Genomic DNA, 27,844 nt, shown 5'->3' on the forward strand with positions numbered 1-27,844 from the left:
TAGAATGTCTGACCAGACACGTGCAGCAACTGGAACTTCCACAACAGTTTCTTACAAAAAGAGTACAGAGAGTAAAAACACAATGTCTTATGCTGATTGCCTCAAAGCCCTGTCTCTTTACTTGGAATAATACAAACTTGTGAGAGGTGATCTTTGTCTGGTTTACAAGACATCCCCGAATCCTGTTTTGATGAGCCTTTTGCACATCCCCCCCCCCAAAAAAAAAAAAAAAACAGCATAAAAAACTGCTAGATTAAAAAACTAAATTTTGTTTGCAAAATAAATAGGACATGTTGAAGAGACATGTTTCTCAGAGAATTCCCATTCTCTGGAACAGGCTTCCCATCCATGTGAAGCAGAGTATCCCTATTTAAGCACAACTTGGACCAATGAATGGGAATTAGAAATTTACCCCTGGTCTGGCACCAATGTCTGTGATGGACAGAGGTAGACAGTAAATCACTCCACATATAAATCAAATTTGTGGGTCACATTTGAGTTGCACTGCTAGGCTTAAAAGGGCCCTTGCGGTCATTAGCCTTGTAATAACCTATGAAGTGAGTATTCTAAGGTAGGATAAAGTGAAAGGTCCTTGAGTCCTTGCCTGAAACTGTATTGTATTGTATTGTTATTGTATTGTACTGTATCGTGTTGCATTCTGTATTGTATTGTGTTGTGTTGTGTTGTATTGTATTGTAAGTACTGTACCAAATGACATTTGTAATCACATTAAAATGAAATGAAGCATTCCTCTTTTGTACATTTGACTATTATTGTTCACTAATAGATATCAAAGTACACTTTTAAAAGCATCAAGATCTTAATGTCCTGTGATGTGTTTCTATGATCATCTTTCTTCCTGCATTAAAATATTTTTATTGTAAAAATAAAAGAACTTTACAGCAAAAATAGGGGAATATCTACATCTTTATGGAAACACTTCACCAAATTATGTCTACATTCATGTGAAGCAAAATGGTTTACTTATATTTAGTTATTATTTCTTTCAAATAGCAAAGAAGAGCACTTGCCAAAACTTCAAGAACATAATGTTGTATTTCACTTCTCTGTGAATTTTTTTTTCTGCAGTAAACATGTTCATTATTAAAAAATATGAATTGCAAAGCAATCATTTGTAAGTTCCCATACCTACATACAAACACTGTGCCAAATGATACATGCAGTCATGGAAAATAAAGTGAAATAATCTTCCTGCCTCTATTTGTCCATTATTTCTGACTATCAAGTATCAGAAAATAGTGCTTGTCAGTTTAGCTGGACTATAATGCTGTATATTGTTTCCCTGTGATCGTCTCTTTTACAAGTGCTTTTATACAGTAGAATGAATACAGCCTCCAGATGCTGTGTTTTACTGACATCCAATGCCATAACTCATACAGCTGAAGGAGCAGTACACTTACCTGCTCATAGACCAGCAACATGGACCATTCAAGGTGTACTAGTTTTCCATGCATTAAAGAAAAAAAATATCATGAAGGTGCACATACAACAGTTAGCCTTGTTAAAAAATGATACTGCTTTTAGTAGTGCACCTTTGGATAACTTAGTTAATAAAGGCTCCAGATGCTGTTTTTTCATGATGAATTAATACAGTATTTAACTCTGCGAAGACCAGCGTCATGAAGCAATCAGTATGTTAGCAAACATTCATATTTATACATACACATACATGCATGCATGCACTCGCATGCACGGACACACACACACATTTTATATATATTATATATATATATATATATATATATTTATATATATATATATATATATATATATATATATATATATATATATATATATATATATATATATATATATATATATATATATATATAGATATATATATATATATATATATATATATATATATATATATATATATATATATATATATATATATATGAGCCTTAATTAGTCAATTATCTTTAAAGTAAGTAAAACAGATGGGCGACATGACTTCGAGTTTGTGCAGTCCTTGAGTTGGAGAATATGCCCTTTACTTGGTGATAAGCGATGATAAGTAATTTTGTAGTTAGTATATATAATCAGCAGGAGCTATGCAGGTGCAACCCCTCAGTAGGAGGGCTTACCCCATGCAAAAAATACTGTGTAATTTTTGCATGATCAGATGATGTGTCTTGGAGCATGCATATTAAGGAGTCAACCTTTTACTCTCTCAAGTTTTTAGTGTCAACATTACTGATGTTGGCATACTGGTGCTTTGATGATGTTTGAGTACACCTATCTATCTATCTATCTATCTATCTATCTATCTATCTATCTATCTATCTATCTATCTGTATCTGTCTATCTATCTATCTATCTATCTATCTATCTATCTATCTATATGTCTGTCTGTCTATCTATCTATCTATCTGTATCTGTCTATATCTGTATCTGTCTATCTATCTATCTATCTATCTATCTATCTATCTATCTATCTATCTGTCTGTCTGTCTGTCTGTCTGTCTGTCTATCTATCTATCTATCTGTCTGTCTGTCTGTCTGTCTGTCTATCTATCTATCTATCTGTCTGTCTGTCTGTCTGTCTGTCTATCTATCTATCTATCTATCTATCTATCTATCTAGCTATTTTTCATTGCTTTCTCATAGGAGTACTATAATTTGGGAGGGTGAGTGAATATGGGATTTAGTTGTCCAATGACTGGAATTACTGGACAATTGAGATTTTTCACAGTACTGTAATTTTTGCTCACAGGACAGTTGCAGCTGCTTTCCAGTTTATGTACCTTTGCATTTATCGGGCATACTTGAATACCACTGTATTAAAATTAAAAGGTTAAGTCAAGTTTGCTGAAGTACAGCATATATTTTAAGTACTTAGAATGCAGAATATTAGTTAGTGAGAAAATGGCTGGAATTTGGCTTTTCTTTTCACACAGCAGGATGCTTTCTCCTTATTATTATTTATTTTATTTGACGTGTTAACCAGGATAGTCTGACTCAGCAAAACCCATTTTACAGTGGAGGCCCGGGGAGAAAAGCTCCTCAGTACAACAAAGTTATTTCACCCCAGTAACTAGAACGAATAATAGTACTGTACATAAATACTCTAGGCAGAGAGTAACACAATTTCACCATAGATCAGAATGGCAGGAGAAGTATAAGAGTATAGCTAGTAGTAACGATGGTAGCATACATAAATACTATGGAGATTGTACAGCAGTAATAGTAATTACACCCAGCTATTAACAAGGATTTAGGAAGGAGCCGAGGTGCAAGGAAACAGAACTGAGCAGTCAAAGATAAGTTGTGTGTAAGGAAGAAATCCTGTTGGCAGAGAGTTAGTTAGGAGAGGAAGACATTAAAGAACTGGAGACCGAACACAAATTGTAGTTTGAATGGGAGATAAGGTTGGGGAAATGGGAACACTAGGAACGTTAGATAAGTAATGAGGGGAAGAGAATAGAAAGTTAATGCGGATGGTAAGTAAGAAGTGAATATGAAGAGAATGCTGAGAGTGTTGGGATAAGCAGAATCAGATATGCTAACAAGTAAGAGAGTTTAAAAAGCATAGCAGGAGGAGAGTAAGAGTTGGAGACAGAAGACGGTAGAGAGTTCGAGTAGGATATTTACAATGACAGGTCCAGGTAGTATTACGGTAGTCTTTTAGAGCTTTCTTGAAGTCACGTGTCTGGTTTGTTTTTCATAGAGACATGAGAAGTTTGTTCCATGATAGGGCTGGTAAATATCTATAAAGATTTTGTCCAAAAGAGCTCTTAGGTTTGGAATTTCAAGGTGAAATTGATCAGAGCTTCTTGGAGTTTGAGGGGGGCTGTAAAGGGAGACTAGAGTGGAGATGGAAGGGCAGGAGGAAGGTTTATGTGTGATGGAGTGAATGAGGGTAAGATGGGAAAGCTGAAGATGGTGAGGGAATTCTAGTCAGTTTAGAGAAGTAAGGACAAGACAATGATGTAACCTAGGTGGGTTGTTGGGTGCAAATCTAGCTACGTTGTTATAGGTGGTTTGCAATTTCATGAAGAGATTTGACTGTAGGTTAGTTAGGTTTTGAGAACAATATAATAGGTTAGGGAGGAGGTAAGCCTGGGCAAGTGTCTGTCGTGAGTCGATAGTTAGGAACTTTTTATTTCTGTACAATTAGACCTAATTTTTGATGAGTTTTCTTAATACTGTAGAATACATGTAGGTCAGACTTAAGTTGGTCACCTATAATGGCACTGAGAAGCTTAGTATGGGTTTCAGCCTTAATGATCGTGTTGTTTAGGGATGTGATGGTAAAAGTGGATTTGTGTTGAGAGAGTGATTTGGGAAGGAAACAGCAGTTTAGTCTTTTTTGGGGTTGAGTAGAAGTTGGTTATTCAAAAGTCAAGTTTCAAAAAGGTTGAAGGACTTTTGTGTAAGGGTATGTAGGCCAGGGAGAGTATCAGAGGAGGTGATGACTGTGGAGTCATCTGCATACTGTATTAGGGATGATTGTGGGCAGGAAGTGTATAGGTGATTTATGAAAATATTGAAAAGTATGGGACCAAGTATTGATCCTTGAAGGACTCCCATCTTAATAAGGGGGATAGAGAGGAGAGACATTTAACAGCTTGTAGTCTGTTAGAAAGGTAGGTTTGGAACCAGGTGATAGTTGGAGAAGAAAGACTGAGTTGAAAGAGTTTGGAAAGAAGGATAGGGTGAGAGAAGGCATTGAAAGCTTTGGAGAGATCATGAAAGAAACAGGTGACCAGCTTGTTATTGTCTCTGGCCTGGGCGATAGAGTTTGTAAAGGAAATGAGGGCTGTTGCTGTACTATGGTATGGTTGAAAACCATGTTGTGAAGGTGAGAGTAGGTTTTGGTAGGTGAGATAGTCAAGGATTTGTTTGTGTACACATTTCTCAAGGATTTTGGATAGAGGAGACAGTATTGCTATAGGCCAATAACTGGAGAGGTCAGTAGAGTCACCACCTTTTTGAAGAGGTATAATATAGAACTTTTTCCATAGAGAGGGAACAGTGGATTATCTTATTGAGAGGTTTATGCGAATAGAAATGGGATAGGCAGTAGAGTGGGCTGCAGCTTTAAGGTACACAGGAGGTAGGTTGTCTGCTGATTCACAGTAAGGTTTTAGTATGAGGAAGAGATTTTTAATGTAGTTTGCAGGAACTGATTTCAGTGAGAAGGAGTCTTTGAGGGGTGAAGGAGTGATACTGTTGCAAGGATCAGTGTTGTTAGAGGTTTGGATAAGTTTTCTTATTGAGTCAATGAAGTAAGAGTTAAAGATAGATGCAGTCTCTTGTGGGGAATTTCTGGGGCAGGGGTTGTGAGTAGGGGGATTTCCAGGGTGCAAGACTTGGTTGGTATACACCACAATTTCTTGGGGTTTCAGATAAATGTTTTTCTTATCTATATTAAGTTGTTTTTTAGTTAGGTTATGGAGTTCTTCATATGTTTGATAGTTAGTGTGCAATTTTGTTTTTGTCCAGAGCTTCCAGGCATTGTCTCTTTTCTTAATTAGGGAGAGAGTAGCTTGGGTGAACCAAGGGAAGCATCTAGATTTGACCCTTTTGGTCTTAAGGGTAGCGAGGGAGTTTAGAGTGTTAAGAAATATGGTGTTACATTTAGTAAAAAACACAAACCACCACGATTCTCCAAGTTTCAGGCTCACATAAAATAAACAAGCAAACAATTTCAAGTACACAGGTGAACCAAAAAATGGCAGACTGCTCCAGTTCTTCAAATCTCTTTATTCAGAAAGGTATGAGCGCTTTTGCACATTATACTGCTTTGTCAGATACATGGTGTTAAATAGTTGGACTGCTTCATCTAGAGGTAGATGAAAGAGGAAGGACCAGTTAACAGATGAAAAAATGTTGTTAAAGGAGTCAGGATGAAAGCTGGAAAGTTTTTGGCATTCAATACGTTTATGTGGTCGGGGGAGATGAGGAGTGAATCTCTGGACACAGATGGTAGCGTGATCACTAACGTCGTCAGGTAGGGATTGGGGGTTGTGATAGAGGTTGGGGTTAGAGACTAGTATCCAGTCAATGATAGCTGCTGAGTTAGATTTTTTGATAAAGTATTAGTGTTTTGATAAAGTGTTACTATTCATAACATGGTGTCTACATAATATCTTTAATATTCATGAAGCATTGCTTTCCTATTGCCATTCTTGGCAGCAGATTATGTTGATTTTTTATTCATTTGCATACAAGACTGAAACCAGTAGTGTAGCTAGAGTTTGTGCCACCCAGAGCTGTCTTTGAGTTTGCCTCACCCTCACAAAATCATGGTCAAATGGGGCCCCGCATTCACAGCCCTCCCCCCTGCAGGCATTCCAGAGTCATATTACTTGGCAATTTCTCCCCATTTACCATAAACACTGTAATGTGCATTACTGCTTTATGCTTTACTTCTACAATGATTATTTGGATTTCATTTAAAACTTATTTTAAATTTTATAGCACAAACACTGATAAACATCTGCTAAACAAAGCAATACAGTCTCATAATGAAAACAGACTTAGCATTAAAACTTCTCCTCTGTCCTTGAAACAGCACTGAAACCCACATCAAATAAAATGTATCTGGCCATTGGAGGATAAATTTACCTTTGAGCTATTTTCAAATCATAGGTCCCTTGCACACATCCATGTGTTCAATTCACCTTCCTGATTGTATTAAATTATATTCCTTGTATAATAAGCATACTTGTTAGAGTGTGTTTTAACTCTATTGTTTTGAACATTTTTCCATTAAGCAATGAAACAAAATGTATGAACCAATAATGACAAAACTGCCAGTTCAGAACATTTCCATCATAAAAGTCTACTCAAACTTTTGTCATTACAATCCACTAATAACAATAAATATGCAGAATCTCTGCAGAAGTAAAAGTCATCTAAATAATTTCACAATAGAGATCTGCAACTAATGAACATGTTGCTGCTAGCAAACAACTTTATATTTAATTGTTTCATCTACAAATAAAGTGCCTGTTACCCTTTGTTAGAAAAATGTGTATTTGAATATATGAGAAATGCTAGTTTAAAAGCAAAGTAGTATATAATGCATTTTATTCTATTAATCATATAACAGTAAAGATTAATTCATGTGTAAATGTAAGTAGTTTTGAAATTGCAGTGTGGCTTGAAGCAAAGCTGACCCCTGACCCTGGCAGCTGCTAGCTCAGCGAGTTTTGATGTTTATGCTTTTCATAAGTGATTATCTGCTAGGTCAGGAAATTAAATGTGTGAAATAATGAAAATCTTCTGCTCTTTCCTGTTGGGATGATTTGGCCTTGTATATAACTTTTAGATAAACACACAGCTGTTGGGAAAGTGTTACAGGAGAACAAAGAAGTGAATTGAAGGACTGAATCTGTTATTGTATTTGTACTGGCCTGAAACCTTGAAGAAGTAACTTCTACAGAAATAGATTATATTTAACCAGGTGGCTGCAAGGCCATATTGTTACTGAGGAAAAAAACAACTTTAAAATATATGTTCAACGTTTTTCATGAATAGAAGACTGTTAGCTGAAATGATGTAGATGTCCTGTGACTAACCACGTCAGTAAAGTGGGCATAGCTATAATGTAAATGCTATAAAATATTGTGTACTTCCTGCATCATGTCAGACAAAATTCTGTACTTATGCGTTTTTGCCTCCTGGTGTACACTAGTAAACTTTTTAACCTGAACCTCCTGTGTATTGAAATCTTATTTTATTTAACAGTTTGGTCCTTCGGACTGGAATTCCCTTGGTAAGCCGCAGATCAGAGCATATTGGTGGTCGAATACTGCGCAGGAGAAGTTACCGAAATGGTTCTTCTTGAGTGAAAAGACCTCCGACTGAATTGTCGTGTAAAGAGGCTGGCCACTTTCTGATCTGTGGCCGAAAAGCGGAACTTGGACTTTCTCAGTACCGGAGGCTCAGGTAGGAAGAATTTGCCTTTTTTCTGTTTTAGATCAGGGACTAGGTTACAGTATATTGTTGTCAAGATTTGTTTTGCAGATCAGAGACAAAAGGAAGTACTGTATATTTGGTCATAGATCAGGGTAACAGAATAAGGTAGGCAGTTATTCTAGATAAACTGTGAACAGGAACTGAGAACTTGATATCACGTGATAAGAAGGGTTACATAACATTTTTTCTTAACATGGGAAATCAGTGCACTAAAACATCGCGAGACCCACCCCTAACCGATGGCGCAAAATATATGCAGTCGCAACGTTCTGATAATGTTAGGTATTATACAAAATGGGTTACCAAATATGAATTTGATGGCAAATTAGATAAATCTTCACTGGTTAAACTCCTTAAGCAACTTAAATCTGATGCAGAAGGTCAAGCAAAGAAGCAACGTCAATTAGGCATTCCTCAGGCACACAGGTGGATTGAGGAAGCAAACCGTAGGGAACAAAAGACTAAAAATTCAAAAGCGTTACTCTTAGATAAAGAAGATAATAATATAGTAATAGCAATGGCTCCTCCTCCTCCCTTGCCCCCTCCGTTACTTTTTTAGGGTATGAAACGGGTGGACAGGCTGGTCCACCTCCACGTTATCCTGAGGTCTCATTGAGACCGAAATCATTTGTCAGAGATCCCATTGAAACTAGGTCCCGGACACGAAAAACACATAGGGACACAGAATCATGTCGAACAGAGAGAAATTTACAAGATGAGAGTGAGGAAGAAATGTGCCCACTTATAGAGGTCCCAAATCCTCAGGCAGGACAAGAAGGGCAGGACCCAACTCTCTTAGTATACAGACCGTGGACACCGGAGGATATCCGGAAAGCTACTGAGGGAATTCCCCATCCAAAAGTTAATTTTACGAAATTTTTAGAAGATTTGCAGGGCATGAGGTTGAGTTACCACTTGAATGGGGAAGAAGTAGAGAAGGTAGTCAGACAAATTATAGGTCCAGATTTGCACATGATTTGTGGCAACTGGAATCCTCGTAATGCAGAATTTAAACCACTCCCACATAGTGACGCAGAACTAGACAATAGAGTGAAGGGTCTTACAGACCGAATCTCTGAGAAATGGAAACCTAGGGCAGACTGGACTTGCATTAATCAATGCATACAGCAGGAAAATGAAACAGTAGATGGATACTATGCTAGATTATTAGAATGTTTTAATAACCATAGCGGTATGACAGTTCCTGAAAATCAAACAAATGATTCCCCGTATGAACAGCAATTGAAAAATGCATTTTTGAAAGGTTGCATTGCACCTATCAGTAGCTTCATTATGAAGCATATGATAGATCATCGAACAAGTAGGCTACAAGCTCTACTTGAATATGCTAGGCATGCTGAGAGACATTTTAATAGTAAAAAGAAAAAGAAAGCACAAGTCTTTGCTGCTGAAGACGGTGCTGAAGTTTTCCAGGGGCAGTAACCGAGGAACTGATGAACGTAGCCATCAGTAAAGCCCCCTCCCTCGACACTGATCGACAGCATTTGTTACACTGTACTCTATACTACTGTACTATACCAGGACCTGATAGAGAGTATGAGCAAAAATTATTCAGAAATCGTGCAGCTAGACTAGTATTGCATACTTTGTACTGGGATACTGAGGGGAACAGTGTAGTCAGCTGTTCATTACTTCAAGAATTCCTTGCATTATATAGATCAAATCGATTACCACATGTCAGCTTGACAAAGAATAAAAGTGTAAAATGGGCAGAGTTAGGAGAAAAAGTAACAAGATGGGAGAAACAGACTGATTTAGAACTGTCAGAACAAGGGATACAGAAACAAAAACTGAATTGGTTGACACAGACACATCCAGCTGTACACTTGCAATCTAGCGAGGACAGCTGATTAGCATTTTTATTAGAAGAAGAAGAAAAGGCCTTATGTGAAATTCCAGCAACTCTTTGGTCAACAGGCAAGTCAGATGTAGGACTTATTCGAACAGCAGGACCAGTTACAATTACCCCAAAGTCAGCTTTTAGACCACAGAAAAGACAATACCCTTTGAGAAAGGATGCAGAAATAGGAATCAAGCCTATAATAGCAGCATTACTCAGGGAAGGAGTACTGGTAGAATCTCCTGATTCACCATGTAATACACCCCTATTTCCTGTTAATAAAGCAAATGGGGAATGGCGGATGGTACAAGATTTACAAGCTGTAAATAATGCAGTAATACCCAGAGCACCCACAGTGCCAGATACACATACTTTGTTAAATGACCTGGAGCCCCAACAAAAATACTTCTCTGTGGTAGATATCAGTAACGCTTTCTTTTCGATACCTATACATCCTGATAGTCAATACTGGTTTGCATTTACATTTCAGGGTAAAAGGTATACCTATACTAGATTACCACAGGGATATTGTGAGAGCCCAACGATATTTGCACAAGATATGGCTAGCAACCTGGCAGGGTTCACCCCACCAGGAGGTAGTCAAATTCTACTTTATGTAGATGACATTTTGCTAGCAGCCCCCACCCAGCAACAATGCAGGGAGGATACCATAGCACTATTGAAATTTTTAGGAGCACAAGGACACAAAGTGAACAAAAGTAAGTTACAACTTTGGAAAAAACAAGTTAGATACCTAGGATATGTAATATCCAATGAAGGTAGGATATTAGATGAGGATAGAAAAACAGCAATTTTACAAGCATCCAGACCAACAACCAAGAAGGAAATTATGTCCTTCTTGGGAACAACTAACTTTTGTCGGAGTTGGATACCAAACTATGCTTTGGAATCTGCTCCACTAACTGATCTAATATACAAAACGCCAATGGCAGCACAAGACTTATTACAATGGACACCAGAGGCAGAAACAGCTTTCTGCAGGCTAAAACAGTTGATAGCCTCTTCATTAGTTTTAGGACTTCCAAATTATCATAAACGGTTCTTCCAGACCGTAGATTGCAGACAGGGATACATGACGTCAGTGCTGACGCAACAGCATGGGGATAAGCAACGCCCCATAGCTTACTATTCATCACAGTTAGACCCAGTGGCGCGATCTTTGCCCCACTGTGTACAAGCAGTGGTCGCAGCTGCAATGGCAGTACAGGCCTCGGCTTCAGTGGTGTTATTCTACCCTCTCACATTGAGAGTGCCTCATGCAGTCGCGATAATTTTACTGCAAGAAAAAGTAGCATATCTCTCTCCTGCTAGACATCTTTCATGTATGACTATACTGCTGAGCCAACCTCATATGACAATTGAACGATGTACGACATTAAATCCATCAACATTACTCCCAACTCCTGCGGATTGCACACCACACAGCTGCATGCAGGAAATTGAACAGTTAGCTTTACCTAGACAAGATCTCACAGATATGCCCTTGGATAATGCCGAGGTGACATATTACATGGACAGCTCATGCAGAAGGGGTCCTACAGGAAAAGAATCTGGTGGGGTATGCAGTAGTTACAGACACTGAAATTCTAGAAGCACAATCCTTACCACATAACTTATCTGCACAAGCAGCAGAATTGATAGCTTTGGCGAGGGCATGTACTTTAGCAAAAAACAAGTGTGTAAACATATATACTGATAGTCAGTATGCTTTTTTTACAGTACATGTATTTGCACAACAATGGAAAAATAGAGGAATGATAACATCTAGTGGAAAACCTATTAATCATGCGCAATGTATTTTGGAGTAATTAGAATCTATTCAGTTACCTACCAAAGTAGCTATTTGTAAATGTGTAGCGCATACAAAACAACAGGATAAGATTTCGAAAGGCAATGAGAGAGCTGACGCAGCTGCAAAGCAAGCAGCTTCAGACTCAGAAACTCTACTGATAAACGAGGAATTACAACCCTCTGAGATTTTAGATCTAGAAATGTTAAAAACGATGCAGACGCTTACTACAAAAGCAGAAAAACAAAAATGGGAAAAGCGGGGAGCAATTCTTGAAAATGGACTGTACATCTCCAAGGAAAAGAAACCAATATTGCCGTCTAATTTATTTAGATATGCAGCTTTGTTGAGCCATGAACAGTGCCATGTCTCAACAGGGGGGATGGTACAGTTAGTAAATCGAATATTCCAAACATATCGAATATTCCAAACATATGGATTCACAAATTATACAAAAAAATTTTGTGCAGCATGTCATACTTGTAACAAGCATCATGCACAAGGGACATTTAAACCCAAACAAGGAAGTTTCCCCATACCACCGTATCCATTCCATACTATCTGTATGGACTTCATAGAATTGAATAAATGTGAGGGGAAAAGATATTGTCTAGTCATTATAGATATGTTTTCTAAATGGGTAGAAGCTTTTCCAACCAAAAATCCGGATGCTGCGACAGTCGCAGAAGCCCTAGTAAAAGAAGTAATTCCTAGATTTGGCATACCGGAAAGGATTTATAGTGATAATGGTACACATTTTGTCAACCAGACAATCCAAGAGCTTGGGAGATTCTTTGGAATCTCCTTAAAAAATCATTGTGCCTACCACCCACAGTCTGCAGGACTGGTTGAAAGGTACAATGGAATTCTAAAGAGCAAGCTTAGAAAGTTAGTCACTGACACTCAGAAGAATTGGGTAAGCTGTTTACCTTTGGCACTGCTGAGCATGAGAACAGTTCCGAATGCAAAAGGTTTGACCCCTTTTGAAATGGTTTTTGGGAGGGCATATTATGTGCCTCAGTGGAAAGCTCTCATGCCTGCAGAGCAGGAGGCTGACAGTTCATTAGCTAATTATATGAAGAAACTGTTAATGAATAAATCTGTTTTGCAGTTTAACACTTTTTCAGATAAAAGACAGACCAAACCGGTAGAAGCAGTTTTGGAACCAGGTACCTGGATCTGGTTGAAGGTGATGAAGAGGAAGAACTGGGCAAGTCCAAAGTGGGAGGGACCGTACCAAGTATTGTTGGCAACACCTACTGCAGTCAGAGTGGCTGAAAGAACATCCTGGGTCCATTTGACACACTGCAAACTGGTAAAGAATTTTCAACTTGATAAAAACTTTGTGACTGATACACAACAAGGGCAAAATGGCCAAGAGTAAAGCAAACAGAAAAGCAGAGCAACCCCAGAACTATTGCATAATTATTTTGTTAGCTGTGCATTTGTTGACTATAATTGTAACAATTTTTCTCTTATTGTGGTTTTTCCTGCACTCAACCACACAAGTGAAAGTGAGAAGACGTGATGAACTGTCTATAGACTGGCATCCAAATTTTAACACATACCTAGCCATGAAGCGTGTATATGCAGAGACTATGAACATTTCAAATTGCTGGATCTGTACAGCTATACCAACAGCATATGGAGGACTGTTAATGTCCGCTGTCCCTCTGGGGATAAATGAGACTTGGGAAAATTTGCTTTTTGATACTGGGACTGTGAGATCACAGGACAAAATAGCATTATTTTTACCTGTCACACAAAAAGGAATTGTATGTTTTTATAAAAATGATACCCTCCAGGTGGGCTGGAGCAATTGTAATATAACCATATCTTACCGATGTTACATTAAGAATAGTAATGGCAATACTTTTTGCAATACTAATTATGACTCATATTTGAACTAATTGAAAACAACCATGAATGACATTCGCAAGAATCCAGTTTTGTTTAAACAATTATCAGTTATAGATCAGAAAATGTTTCATGCAGGGCTGATGCGTATTAGTACTAAAGTAGAAAACTGTTATTTTATTTGTGGGAAAAAGGCGTATAAATGGTTACCTGAGAATTGGTCCAGCAGTTGTTTTTTGGGTTATCTGGTTCTGGCTATAAGACATACTGCAGAATTACCTTTGGGTAAGATACGAAACGTGAGAGATGCAGCCCGAAGACCTGAAGGCCCAGTCGGAAAACCTGTAAATCCAGTGGGACGGATTGAAGCTGGCTGGAAAGACCATAATTCCGTAAAGGACAAAGCCAAATTGACTCATATGGACTTGAGTGACAGTGTTATATCTTGGGCAGGGATACTCCCAGCATATGGAGCAGTCAAATCAATCTGGGAGTTGAGAAAGCTGTCAAAACTTCTCGAAGTAATGAGTAACGTGACTTTTTCTGCCCTTGAATTAGTGACTGATGAACTAAATGCAATGAGAACTGTTGTACTACAAAATCGAATGGCTCTTGACTGCACCCTAGCGGTGAGAGGTGGTACATGCGCGCTTATCAAAGAAGAATGCTGTGCTTATATTCCTGACAATCGTCATGAGATCAATAACCACCTAGAGGTAATTCAGCAAGTATCGGCCATGACTGAACCAGGCCCAAACCCACTGACGGACTTTTTCCAGAATCTGTTTGGGGTGGGGTTCCATCCTAATGAATATTCTGATTGTCATTTGTGTGGGTGTACTCCTAATAGGAGCATGTGTTTGCTGTGGAATTCCCTGCATGAAAAGATTAATCAAAGATTTTATTGATGTATCTGTTACTGAAACTTTATACCAAAATATTGAGATTGAGAAATTAATCCCGGATGAAATTCTTTCTGAAGTATAGATCAGATGACTCACCTAGCTGAAAATCCTCAGTGGAAAAGGTTAGGAGATGAAAATGACATATGCATACTTCAAAATAGAATAAAAAGTATTAATAGGGGGGAAAATGTTAGAAAAATGTGTATTTGAATATATGAGAAATGCTAGTTTAAAAGCAAAGTACTATATAATGCATTTTATTCTATTAATCATATAACAGTAAAGATTAATCCATGTGTAAATGTAAGTAGTTTTGAAACTGCAGTGTGGCTTGAAGCAAAGCTGACCCCTGACCCTGGCAGCTGCTAGCTCAGCGAGTTTTGATGTTTATGCTTTTCATAAGTGATTATCTGCTGGGTCAGGAAATTAAATGTGTGAAATAATGAAAATCTTCTGCTCTTTCCTGTTGGGATGATTTGGTCTTGTATATAACTTTTAGATAAACACACAGCTGTTGGGAAAGTGTTACAGGAGAACAAAGAAGTGAATTGAAGGACTGAATCTGTTATTGTATTTGTACTGGCCTGAAACCTTGAAGAAGTAACTTCTACAGAAAGAGATTATATTTAACCAGGTGGCTGCAAGGCCATATTGTTACTGAGGAAAAAAACAACTTTAAAATATATGTTCAGCGTTTTTCATGAATAGAAGACTGTTAGCTGAAATGATGTAGATGTCCTGTGACTAACCACGTCAGTAAAGTGGGCATAGCTATAATGTAAATGCTATAAAATATTGTGTACTTCCTGCATCATGTCAGGCAAAATTCTGTACTTGTACGTTTTTTGCCTCCTGGTGTACACTAGTAAACTTTTTAACCTGAACCTCCTGTGTATTGAAATCTTATTTTATTTAACACCCTTGAAGAATAAACTGCCTATGTTACATTAAAAAAGATAAGCTAGTAATATTGTAATAAAGAATGAATGGCAAACTGATAACAGGTTCATTGTTGCTAGGTATCTTCTCTAAAGGAGGACATTCACAGGACTGCAGCATTCACTCCCTTTAAAGTACAACACAGTACAGTATCAGCACTCCATCGACATACTGTGGGAATAGAACCCACAGCCTTCTGCATCAAAAGTAAGTATACTGCCTGTTGTGTTACTAGCAATGCAAACAGACTTGGCATAAGCAGCACTAAACTTCTCTTCCCCTGAAACTCTCAGCTCCTTGTAAGACCCACTTGACACTAAACTAAATCTTTCAACTTTGCAGCACAAGAAATTTGGAAAAAGCCAAAATGTATTGGGGGGGGGGGGCAAAGGCCCAAAACCAGGAACACATTTTAAACATTTCTTGTATAATCTTAGAGGGTTGTTAGAATAAAGTGTGTTGTGTTACCGTGCATTTCCTGAAAGATAGGAAGACTGAAACATAAATGGCTATCATAATTTAGTGAATTCAGTTCTCACTGATTTGTCAGAAAACCTCAAATTTTAAGAGGAACAGACCAAAAGTATGAGCCAGACATTCCAGACATTCTGTGAAAATCTGGACAGTTGAGAGCTTGAATCACAAGTGGTGGTATGGGTAGACAATTCAGGCTCTTACTACCAGTAATAAATTGTCAAATTAAACAAGTCATGAGAGAGAGGCAAAGCCTGGGAACAATGATACAGCCCTACCTAGATGCATACCGGCGCATCAGAAAATGCACAAAGGCACAAGTTCTTTATGATCAAAACAAATTTTTCTCCACAAATCAGACTACACATATAAAAATCCACAAAAATATGTTGGCAACATTTAAACAACTTCCTAAAACCAGGCAGAAAACCCACAACAAATTCTTTCCCATCTGAAGCTGCAGACACAGCAGACAAATTCAATAAAAATTTCATATCCAGTACTATATTTTACTCAAACAATAATAATCTACTCCCTCCTCACCTACCCCCCCTCCCCAGAACATAGCTACAAACCCCATCTCAGTCTAACAGCTATCCAGATAAATACCACAATACCACAAACCCACCAAAAATATATAAAAAACAAAATCCACAGCACTAGCTCCTGACAGCCTGCCATTGAATACTTCAACATAACTGGCTGACACTGTATACTACCCTGTATCCATCCGAATTAGTAGCTCCATTACTGAAAGGTACATCCCAGCCCTATGGAAAGCTTCCTTCATAATCCCATTACACGAAGGTGGCAAGTTCATTGTTTGGTTTGAAATACTTTGCATATAATGTTTGTTGATTGTTTTTCTTTTGAATTGTCAAACATGTATTTCTATCCTTGTTTTGGAGCTTTTCTCCCTGGGCCACTGTTGAAAGTGGGCATTTCAGTTTCCAGACTGACTTTCCCAGTAAACAAAGCAAATAAATGCATACATACCTGCAGTTCTGAGACTACTGCTTGTAACTGCAATTTGAGTTACATATTTGACAATGGAGGTTAGCTGAGGTGAAGAGGGTGATACTCAGTGGCTGATGGACAGCCATCACATTCCAGGAGGAGCAGCCAAGATTCTTTGGAGTGGTACTCTTCCCTGGTGGTGGACATTGACTGGTGCTGTTGGGTCACCAATGTAGATACCACAACCTGACACTGACCGAGCCTCAGGCTGAGAACAAATAGTGATACATGTGCAAAGCAACCCCCATGCTTGCATTGCACATATAGAGATAGGTGGGTTTAGAATTTACCAAACAAATGCCCTAGGCTTCCACAATCCATAATTATACTCACTTCTCACCTCTATATGGGGTTAAGGTCACCTGTCACTTGGTGGTGACAAGAGGGATGTGAATTAGGACCTTGGTAGCATCAAGAAGGGAGGAATTGGGTGGGTGGGGGGTTGCTTCTGCGCTGGGCTTCTAGGGGTGAAAAACAGAGCCTTGTTTTTTCTGTTGTGTTGGCAGATCTAGGTAACCTCTGATTTCTGATACCAGTTCTCAGGCAAAGCAGATGTATTTTGAAATATTTTTGAAGTGCATCTGATCCCTTCCTCTCAAAATGGTATTCAAATTCCAAGATGACTGCAATATTGAAGATGAAGAGCAGCCTAACCTTATCCATGTGGCAGACCTCTGTAAACGAACAACCGACATGGGTGAGAGATGACATGTCTGTGATCCGCTGCTGTTAATTCCGGACAGAACACTTCTTCCAGGCAGGGAAATTAGCTGAGGCTTTAATGGACTTTCTGTTCTTGGATCCTTTGTTTCGTGTTGCGTCTCCTCTGCGGCAGTTTTTTCCTTGGAATGTGAGAAATGTACTTTCCCTTTGGCCAGGCTTTCTGGTCTGCTTGATAGTACTTCCACTGGAACGTCAGCATTGCTTGTCTCCTTGTCTTGTTTGTTATCTAGAGTAATTCTGACGATCTGCACCTTAGAAACTGCCATATCGTTAAATCTCTTGTCAATGCCAACATTAGGTATGTAGAATCGATGTTATCACTTACTGAAAATCTAAAAAAAAAAATCAAGAATGCAGTTATTTCCATGCTACTTACTGGTATACTCATGCGCAGGAAATGAATCATACTGCTCGCTATTACAGGGTTATATATGACACTGATTTGGTACAGAACACAATGAGCATGAAGACATCAGCACGGATTAAGGCATATTACTGCGGTGGTGGTGCAGCGGTAGTGTTGTTGCCTCACAGTAAGACGTTGTCCTGTTCGATTCTCAGCTAGAGCGTCTTCTGTGTGGAGACATGCGTGAATGGGTGTACCTTTGTTGAAGGTTGTGCATCAGGGCCAGCAACCCGGCATGTAAAAATCTACTGCCAATCATTAGCGGACCAGAGTTCTGCTTTGGCGACCCCTAACTGGGAAAAGCCGAAGGACACAACAACAAGGACACAACAACAATGTATCAAGTGCCTGCAGGTTTATTGTTATTCACAATACAGCTGTTCCCACAACAAACAACTTACCTCAGTTATTTTGAAGTGCATCAGTCATTTTCACTGTCAGCACCTATCGTGCGAGGTCATTTCAAAGAACCCCTGATATCTCAGTGAGGAAATCCTGGCTCATCCTAGCTTTAATCTGATAGTCATGTTCTCAGCTTTTTTATCTATACCATCTCAGCAGTACATATATTCATACATACAAATATTTCAAGCATGGGCGCTTGCCAGTATAGTGACATCCTTACATAAAACACACCGCAGCAGGTACAGCCACCTGGCTTTCATAATATGCATATTACCCTATTCAATGAATAAACGTCAGTATTATTAATTTTCTTCTTTCTTCTACCTGCATCACAGTACAATCACTGCACATTCTTAAACTCTATACGTAGCTTTTATTCTATAACTTTGTCAGGAAGGTCTATGTATGTCTCTATGACTTCCTCCATAAAAAGTCTAATATCACTTTCATCCACATTGTCTGCCTCTTCAAATAATGCCTCCCTTTTGGTCATACTACTGATCTTCTGAAAGATGCCACCCATTTGGTCATACTACTGCTCCTCTGAAAGATGCCACCCATTTGGTCATTCTAATGGTCCTCTGAAAGATGCCTCCCCTTTGGTCATACTACTGCTCCTCTGAAAGATGCCACCCATTTGGTCATTCTATTGGTCCTCTGAAAGATGCCTCCCCTTTGGTCATACTACTGCTCCCCTGAAAGATGCCACCCATTTGGTCATTCTAATGGTCCTCTGAAAGATGCCTTCCCTTTGGTCATACTACTGCTCCTCTGAAAGATGCCACCCATTTGGTCATTCTATTGGTCCTCTGAAAGATGCCTCCCCTTTGGTCATACTACTGCTCCCCTGAAGGATGCCACCCATTTGGTCATTCTAATGGTCCTCTGAAAGATGCCTCCCCTTTGGTCATACTACTGCTCCTCTGAAAGATGCCACCCATTTGGACATTCTAATGGTCTTCTGAAAGATGCCTTCCCTTTGGTCATACTACTGCTCCTCTAAAAGATGCCACCCATTTGGTCATTTTATTGGTCCTCTGAAAGATGCCTCCCCTTTGGTCATACTACTGCTCCCCTGAAAGATGTCACCCATTTGGTCATTCTAATGGTCCTCTGAAAGATGCCTCCCCTTTGGTCATACTACTGCTCCTCTGAAAGATGCCACCCATTTGGTCATTCTAATGGTCCTCTGAAAGATGCCTCCCCTTTGGTCATACTACTGCTCCTCTGAAAGATGCCACCCATTTGGTCATTCTAATGGTCCTCTGAAAGATGCCTCCCTTTTGGTCATACTACTGCTCCTCTGAAAGATGCCACCCATTTGGTCATTCTAATGGTCCTCTGAAAGATGCCTCCCTTTTGGTCATACTACTGCTCCTCTGAAAGATGCCACACATTTGGTCATTCTAATGGTCCCCTGAAAGATGCCTCCCCTTTGGTCATACTACTGCTCCTCTGAAAGATGCCACCCATTTGGTCATTCTAATGGTCCTCTGAAATATGACTTCCTTTTGGGTTTCATTCCTTTGAAACACTTCAGTGTTTATTGTGCACCCCCCCTTCTTTTGTCCAGGGAGTACAGTACACATTAAATCCATTTGGCCTATCTCCTTGTGTATTTTGGTCTATATGTTGCACCACCTTTATTGTCCTTCTTTGCATAATTTTGGGTGTACCAACATTTTTTTCAAAGGTGACATCTCCAGAACTGTACAACTCTTGAGATGTTCCTACCAATCATCTCTACAGAAGGGGTGGTAACAAAATTTACAGTTTCTGTTGATATTGCCACATCGACTTTACTTATACTCCAAGCCTTTCTTAATGTCTTCTCATAATGTCTGACCACTCCCTATTCACACTGCTGTAATTATACTGAGGTCTCTTTCCCCTTTTTGCTGTATAATATCTCACTTTTTAATATTAGTCTTCTATTGTTTTTATGTACTCTTTTCGCCATGCCAGCCAACCATCAAGTCATTTCCAGTTGTCCATGAGCCACTATTTTGAGCTGCTTGGAAGGGCCATCAGCCATGAGGCTGTTTGTGCCCCTTTCTATGATCATTCCTCTGCTAGATCCCCCAGATCAAGATCATAAACTTATAATTCTTTATGGCTCAGATCCACAACTACACAATTTCTTTCCCAGCAACAGTCCACATTACCTAGAGCATGAAGTATGAGGCAGGCTAGTCACTTTAAGGGCCTGAGCCCTCCCCAGCTAGCTGACAAGACCATCTGCATCACCACCCCAGAGTCTTTCTCTACCCCCTACAAATGCATGTTCCCTCACATGAGTAGTTAGGAGCTACAATCACTACCTTCAGAGCACCAAACTCATGTTCCCCATCTGCCGGTCTTTATTGCCATATAAGCCTTCACTTACATAAGAGCAAAATGGCTGACTGGGGCACCAATCCTTATCCCTCTGGGTGTGCAAGCTGATGTAAGCTGCTGAAATCCCACCAACCCTCTCTACCTTGTTTTTTCCAGTGTCTAAGCTCTCAAACTTGGGTTATCTGGGTCATAGTCAGGGCTTTATTCCTCTACACTGAGAGACTGAAGGTGCCCTCTTGTGGGGTTTTATTAACTAAGTACACAATTTCTTTGCAATGAATATAGCTGTCACATATTTAACCATTTATATATTCTTCTTCTTTTGACTTTTCCTGGTTAGGGGTCACCACAGTGGATCACCTGTCCGCTCATGATTGGCAGTGAAGTTTTTACAGTGTCGAGTTACCAGTCCGGCGCCCAACTTTCCACAGAAGGCACACACACGCACGCACTCATGCCTACGGCCAATTTAGAGTGTCCATTCCACCTACAGCATGTCTTTGGGATGTGGGAGGAAACCCACACGACCACAGGGAGGACATGCAGACTCCGCACAGAAGGCACCCCAGCCGAGGATCGAACAAGAGAACCTCTTGCTGTGAGGCAGAAACGCTAACCGCTGCACCACTGCAGCCGCCCATATTTAACCAATTATATAATTTTCCAAAACCCTTTCTCCTTCTATTTACACCAGCTTTTATACCAACTCTCTCATGGGTCTTTATGTTATCTGCACAGAAATATATTTCTCCCTCTAGCCTCTCTGCAGTATCACTTGAGAAGACAGAGAAAGGAATGGTTGTAGTGTTGAACCATTTGGTGGGTCATTTGTAACTCCATTTTCTTCATCAAAGATTTAATTTACTACTGCCCTTCTTATTATGTTTCCCAGACAGATTCAGCCCAATTAAACTTGGCAAACTTGCAGATTACATTTTTGTGTGTGAGTTTAAATTGTCAGCAGACCACATCTATAGTCCTTTCCTTTTTTATTATTACTTTTGGTAACTCATTCAAAACACTTGGGTGTGTGACAACCCTCAAAACAGATGCATGACCAGTGACTCGCTTTAACGTTGCCTTTCTCACTCTTAATTCACTAACACCTTTATATCTTAGCTGTTATTAATGGCCCAACATCAAAAGAAGCTCTCACTGTAATAACAGACTACTAATGTATGCTGTTCTACCTCTTCAGCCAACACTTAAATGCTATTTGTTTTCCTATATCATGTCCTTCCATGACATTCTCATCTTTCTAATAATAACTCTCTATCCGTGTCTTTACTTTTCCCTCCTGCTCATTACTTCTCCTCATCTCATTCTATTCCTGTCTGTTTTGGCAGCAGAATACTCTATTATTTCTCATCTCCATATACTATTAGAAATATAATCAATATTTTAAAACCTATATAACCAAAAACAACCAGGCGTAACAAAAACAAAATCAATAATAAAAAGCCAACAAATTGGACACCACAGCAGTTAAATTCACAATATTTATTTAGCGCTTTTGTTTCGATATTTGAAACTTCTTCAGAATAATACACATACAAAACCATTCCTCTTAAATAACCAAGGCATTAGTCATATGACTACAACAGCCAATTGGATTTGACAGCTGATTTTAAAACTCAGTATTTAAAAATACATACACAATAAAGATGCACAATCACCTAAAATAATGAGTCTATATCACATTGTCGGAAACCCAAATTGTCGAATCACTATTCAGCAAACACACTTTGTGAAAACCTGACTCCATCGAATGGCCTTTTAATCAAAGTTTTTCACAGGAAAAAAACAGCTGGCTAGCATCGGGAATTTGCCCTTTTCCCCACTGTAGTGTGATCTCGGAGTTGGTATATTTAGTTGGGGGGCTAGCCCCCCACTTGGGTGAGTTTTAAATTTTTATAATTTTGTGATGGTCGCTAGGTTGGCTAAGTGTTGTTTTTCCCTGTGAAAAAACTTCAATTAAATGGCTGTTTGATGGAGTGAGGCTTCGACAAAGTGTATTCAATGAATAGTTATTCGATGGTTTGAGTTTTCGACGATGTGACATAGACCCAAATATTGACTATAAACCCAAAGATTTCATTTTTAAAGCACAGTTGATGGAAATCATGTCATTAAGTCCAGGACCTGGACCTGCATTCAGTTTGAGTTGCTAAAACAGCTTGTGGACTTCCAAACACAAGTCAGCAGTACTACCTCTAGGATTAACAGTAGTTTTTTTCAACCTGAAAGAATAAAAACTTATGATTCAGGAAGCCCCTCAAGTGTCTAGCTAATGCTTTATTGATATTGCCCTTACCAATGTTATAAATATGTTCATAAATCCATTCTCTAAGAGATCTTGTTGTCTTCCCGATATAAAACCCTTTACAGTGTTGACAGAGTGCTGTATAAACAAGTCCTTTGGTATCACAATTTCAGGAAAAATTTGAGTGAATCAAAACATCCCCAATACGTACCCGACTCACCTCAAAAATATATTTGTAATAGTTACATCTACTGCATTTATAGGTACCCCATCTAGATATAACCCCACATGGGTAATAGAACCAGCATGTTTAACCATGTTCTTCAGACATGTACACTTTCTTCTCACAAATTTGAGAGGTGACCCAACCCTTTTTTCAGTCACATCAAAATAATTGAAGATTCACCAGTTTTTCTTAATAATATTTTTTTATGCCCCTATAATCTACACTAAAAGTCATTATGAAAGCTGATGTTGTATTATAATTAAATGAATTAGCAGTGTAACTTGAATTCTCCAAGAGGGTGGCACCTAATAAAATATTATAAAATCCCGATTCACTTTTTTATGTACCCTTGCTAATAATGTTACTAAAGAAACTTTCAGGGTAACCTCTACTCATAAACATGTCCTTAGGTTTATTAAATTCATCAAAAAAATCCCATGATTCTGAAACCATCCTAGCTGCCCTAACAATCTGTCCCTTGACAACAGCCTTCTTCTGGGACAGTGAAAGAGAGTTATCACAATGTAGCACAGAGCTGGAATAAGTTTTTTTTTATAAATAAGTGACCTAAACTTTTTATTGGAGCTGTCCTTCCTTAATTTAATATCAAGATAATGTAATACATCTGACAATATAGTTGATGGAAATTTAAGAAAAGATGAAGTCCCATTAATATAAATAAAAAAAAAATCATCTATTTTATCTGAATGATCAATCCATAAAATGCAGATATCATCTCGGGATCACATAAAAAAGGACCATGATTTTGCAAACGCTGAACTGAATACAAATTTATTTTCCTAGATAACCAAAACAACTTTAGCAAATATAAGGGCACATTCAGCTCTCATGGCTAGCCCCTCCTTTTGCCTGTAATAAATCTTCTCAAAGTATATAAAATAATAGGTTAAAACAATATCCCAACAAAGTCAAAATGACATTAATCTCATTCCCGTAAGTTCACTATTTTCAAGAAGAAATTCCAGACACCATTCCAAGCTAGCCTGAGTGGTATTACTGAAAACAAATCCTTAACATCAACTGTAACAAAGCTAACATTCTCATTGTATAATCCTTGTTTTATTCTAATAAGAAAATCACATGAATCTTTAACTAGATAGTCCAAACTGTCAACAGCATCTTTTTAATTTTAAATCTATAAAGTTAGCCGGGGGATATGTCTTGGATGCCCTAGCCTTCACTATTGGTCTTAATGAAGGATCAATCAAGTTCTTATGGACTTTTGGAATGCCAAAAATCATGGGTGTCAAGCAGTAATTTTTATTTATTTATTTTATTTTACATTTGTTTACTAGGATAATCCGACTGGGCTAGAAGCCTATTTTCAGAGGAGGCCCGGGGAAAAAATCTCCAAAGAAAATTACATATATTATACATAAATTATACAAGGTAGATATAAACATTTAAACTTGTAATAAAAAGAAACACAGCAAAATTAGACAATAAAAAATAGTAATATAAGCTAGAGATCATTATCAATTATATACACATATAATGTAACACTAGGCAAAACCTGATAGTACAGTGGAAAGTGAAGTGAGAAAAAAAGGAGATCCATCTTTAGATATTGATAATCAGTATTATCTGCGCTTGCTTATCCATATCATATAATAAACAATTGATTACTTTTTATGTAACATACGTTTAATTTTTTTTTTTACTTCCTCATAAGTTTCATCACATAGAACTGCTGATATGTTGACCCTTGATTAATAACATTCTGTCTAAGGTGGAGAAAAGATAACTTAAGTCCTGGCAAAACCATACCTTACTGATTCAGAGTAGATGCTCATCAAGTGGAAGGTTATATATTTTCCCAAAGCTTATCATCATGTTGGCATGCACCTGCTTGCAGAAATCAAACGTGGTACCAGTTTCACCCACAGTAGGGCCTGGGATCACAAAGGGACCCCTGTTTCCAGTGAGTCAGTTTCTGTCTTCAAAATGAGTTGTTCGGCAAATATTATCTGGGGGTGGTACCAATGCAGACAAATGTGGAATCGTCCACATATTCCATCAGTGCCCTGGAGCCAATATTTGCTACATGTATATACTGAAAACCAGCAGACACAAAGCTGCGCTACTGGGAATTGCGTAAGTAATTAGAGCTAACTTCAACGGGGAGAACATACATTTTCAATTTTTGTTCCTTTCAGGTGAGATTGTTGAACCATGACAATGCACCCAGCTCTGCCAGCCTGTGTAATACTAGGTTACAGTTAACTATGTCAAAACTTTAGAAAGATCAAGGAATAGGAACATCTGATGAAATGTAATTCATCCCTGGTAACCAGTGTGGTTGTGTGCAGCAGGCACTAGGACCTGGAATTGTCGTCACATGCACAAGATGTTTTGGGTGTCTCACTTCTGCAGTTCTTCACAGTCACATATTTAGATCAGATGTGCAGAACAGCCTCTCAACGTTTGATATGGTAATTTGTTCTTATTGGGGATGAAAGTCGCTCTCTGGCACCACTGTTATCTCCAGATATCATGTAACTCATTTCCTTTACATTCTTATTCATTTTCCCAGTTTACATGCATTTTCCAGCCCAGCTTTCCCCACTACACTAATGTTCATGCCCCATGGCTTTTCTCTGTTGGCATCACAGTGTCCGAACCCTTGTTCAGGGAGTGAGCCTGTAAGTATCAGATTGCTCTCGGTGATAGCCAGTCCAGTTATGCTCTGTGTTTGGCAGCATAATAACTGTTTATGTTCTATATGCAAAGGGTTTATTTACGCAACAGTTTTCCAGCACAAAAATAAGCTTCTCAAGCATCATGTTTAGTGGTGTAAGGGAAGAACAGGGAACAGGTTCAAAATGTTTGGGGTCTTTCCTCTTATGCATTGCAGGTATACTAGTAATTTTACACAGTTCACTTATACCAGTCTCTTTCAGTGACCTATTCATTTGCATTGTTATTGTTTTAACATTTGTTAAGTGATGAATGACAGACATGTTTTGGAGGGTGGGCAGTTTTCAGCTTCCAGTGTGCTCATTTATTTGATGGCATTGACATTATTTTTTGTCAAATCCTAGGTGCTTTCTTTGATTTTATCAAATAGCTTCTTCACCCAGTTGTGGTAAAGTGCTGATGTAACTTGGTATCTGAATCTATGTGAGGAGAGATGAAAAGCGATTGGCTGACAGGTGATAAGTAAAGTCTTCCTGGCCCAACTAGAATATGGCATTCCCCTCAATGCAGCTGCCCCCCCCCCGAAAAAAAAAAATGCCAGCACCTTCCAAACTCTGAACAACAAAATCTGTTGCTTTAACACTAAATCCTATGCAGGTGAACACTATTGCCTTATCCTATCCAAAGCCAAATGGCTTCCCATACAGCAAAGGTCAAAACTATTATTTGCATTCCAGCTTTTTAAACCTATACAGCCTGAAACCTTCTCCCCTCTTGTAGTCAAACTAGTAGAAAAAACAACTCCATACAACCCCAGTGGCTACTCTGAGACAGCACGCCATTCACGCTCACACCTACCTGCATGTCTTTAGTGTCACTCGACCGCGGGGAGAACATGCAGACTCCACGCAGAAGGTGCTCCAGCCGAGAATCGAATGGAGAACCTCTTGCTGTGAGGTGACAATGCTAACCACTGCACCACCGCAGCCTCTGAGACAGGTTTCAATATACAATACAATATACCAGATACTCTTTCTCCAACCTTGGCCCTAATCTTTGGCAAGCCCTCCTCTTGTACTTAACAGAAATCTCCTCTTAACTCATCTTCAGAACCCAATCTGTTCAAACAAGCATGATGATCCTGTACACAAGAAATCACCTAAACACTAGGCCTCCCTGCTTACAACTCTATTCTCTGACCAGTATACCCTGCCCAGACTTATAATCCAATGGACCAACAATGTACATTTTATAAATACTGTAAGTTCCTAACATGTCAAAAAGCTTTGTGCTCACTGTTACAGTAAATGTTTAGTCTGTTCACATCAATACTTACAATGCTTTAGTCATTGCATTTTACTCTAGATATATTACCTATAACCTTTATATATTGGATTTTTACTATGTTTATTTGCTGTACTGCTGTATTCATTGTGACATAATCACACAGACTGTATCTGAAAATGGTCACTTTGATCAGTGCACAACCCTTGTAAACAAAAATGGCTAAGTAGGTAGGTAGGTAGGTAAGTAGATGGATAGACATGTACATAGACAGACAGACCTATATAGTTTCTGTCTTCTAACTGGTAATTATTAGAGATGTTTAAGTGTGGTATAAATGTTAGTGTATGACCTTTTTTCAAATCTAGAAACACCCCACCAAAAGGTTTTGGGACACCTGATGAAGATCTGAAAGTCAGAACGGTGGATTAGTTTGGTTCTTCTTGTTTTAGGCATGTAGGTATTCCTTAAGGTTAAATAATGCTTAAAAATCTTTTTACTGCAGTCAGGTTTTCTGTCCTTTAGCTTCACTGGTGTTTTCACAGGTCTACTAATCCATGTGCATGGGGTTATTTTAATTCTGAAAGTTTTTAGGAAAGCACAAATTCATTAAGCTCATAACACAGCTTTCATTATCAAACTAGAATACACTGACCTTCAACAAGTTTCACTGCTGGAACCCCATGATGACATTTTCTTCTGATCATATGTGTATGTATGAAGGTTACT

At 38.6% G+C, this 27,844-nt stretch overlaps 1 protein-coding gene across 1 annotated transcript in view; it reads right to left on the reverse strand.

Moving 5' to 3' along the window:
• STPG3 (sperm-tail PG-rich repeat containing 3) overlaps positions 1 to 27,844 on the reverse strand; it is a 209,551-nt gene that overhangs the window by 154,834 nt on the left and 26,873 nt on the right. Inside the window, exon 3 of the mRNA XM_044057920.1 lies at positions 17,468 to 17,868. Coding sequence (XP_043913855.1) covers positions 17,468 to 17,802 — 335 coding nt within the window. The 5' untranslated portion in view covers positions 17,803 to 17,868. The remainder of the gene's footprint in view (positions 1 to 17,467; positions 17,869 to 27,844) is intronic.

This window comes from Protopterus annectens, chromosome 16.part0 (assembly GCF_019279795.1).
Source record: "Protopterus annectens isolate FY-2018-M chromosome 16.part0, PAN1.0, whole genome shotgun sequence".
In the NCBI taxonomy this organism is placed as follows: domain Eukaryota; kingdom Metazoa; phylum Chordata; order Ceratodontiformes; family Protopteridae; genus Protopterus; species Protopterus annectens.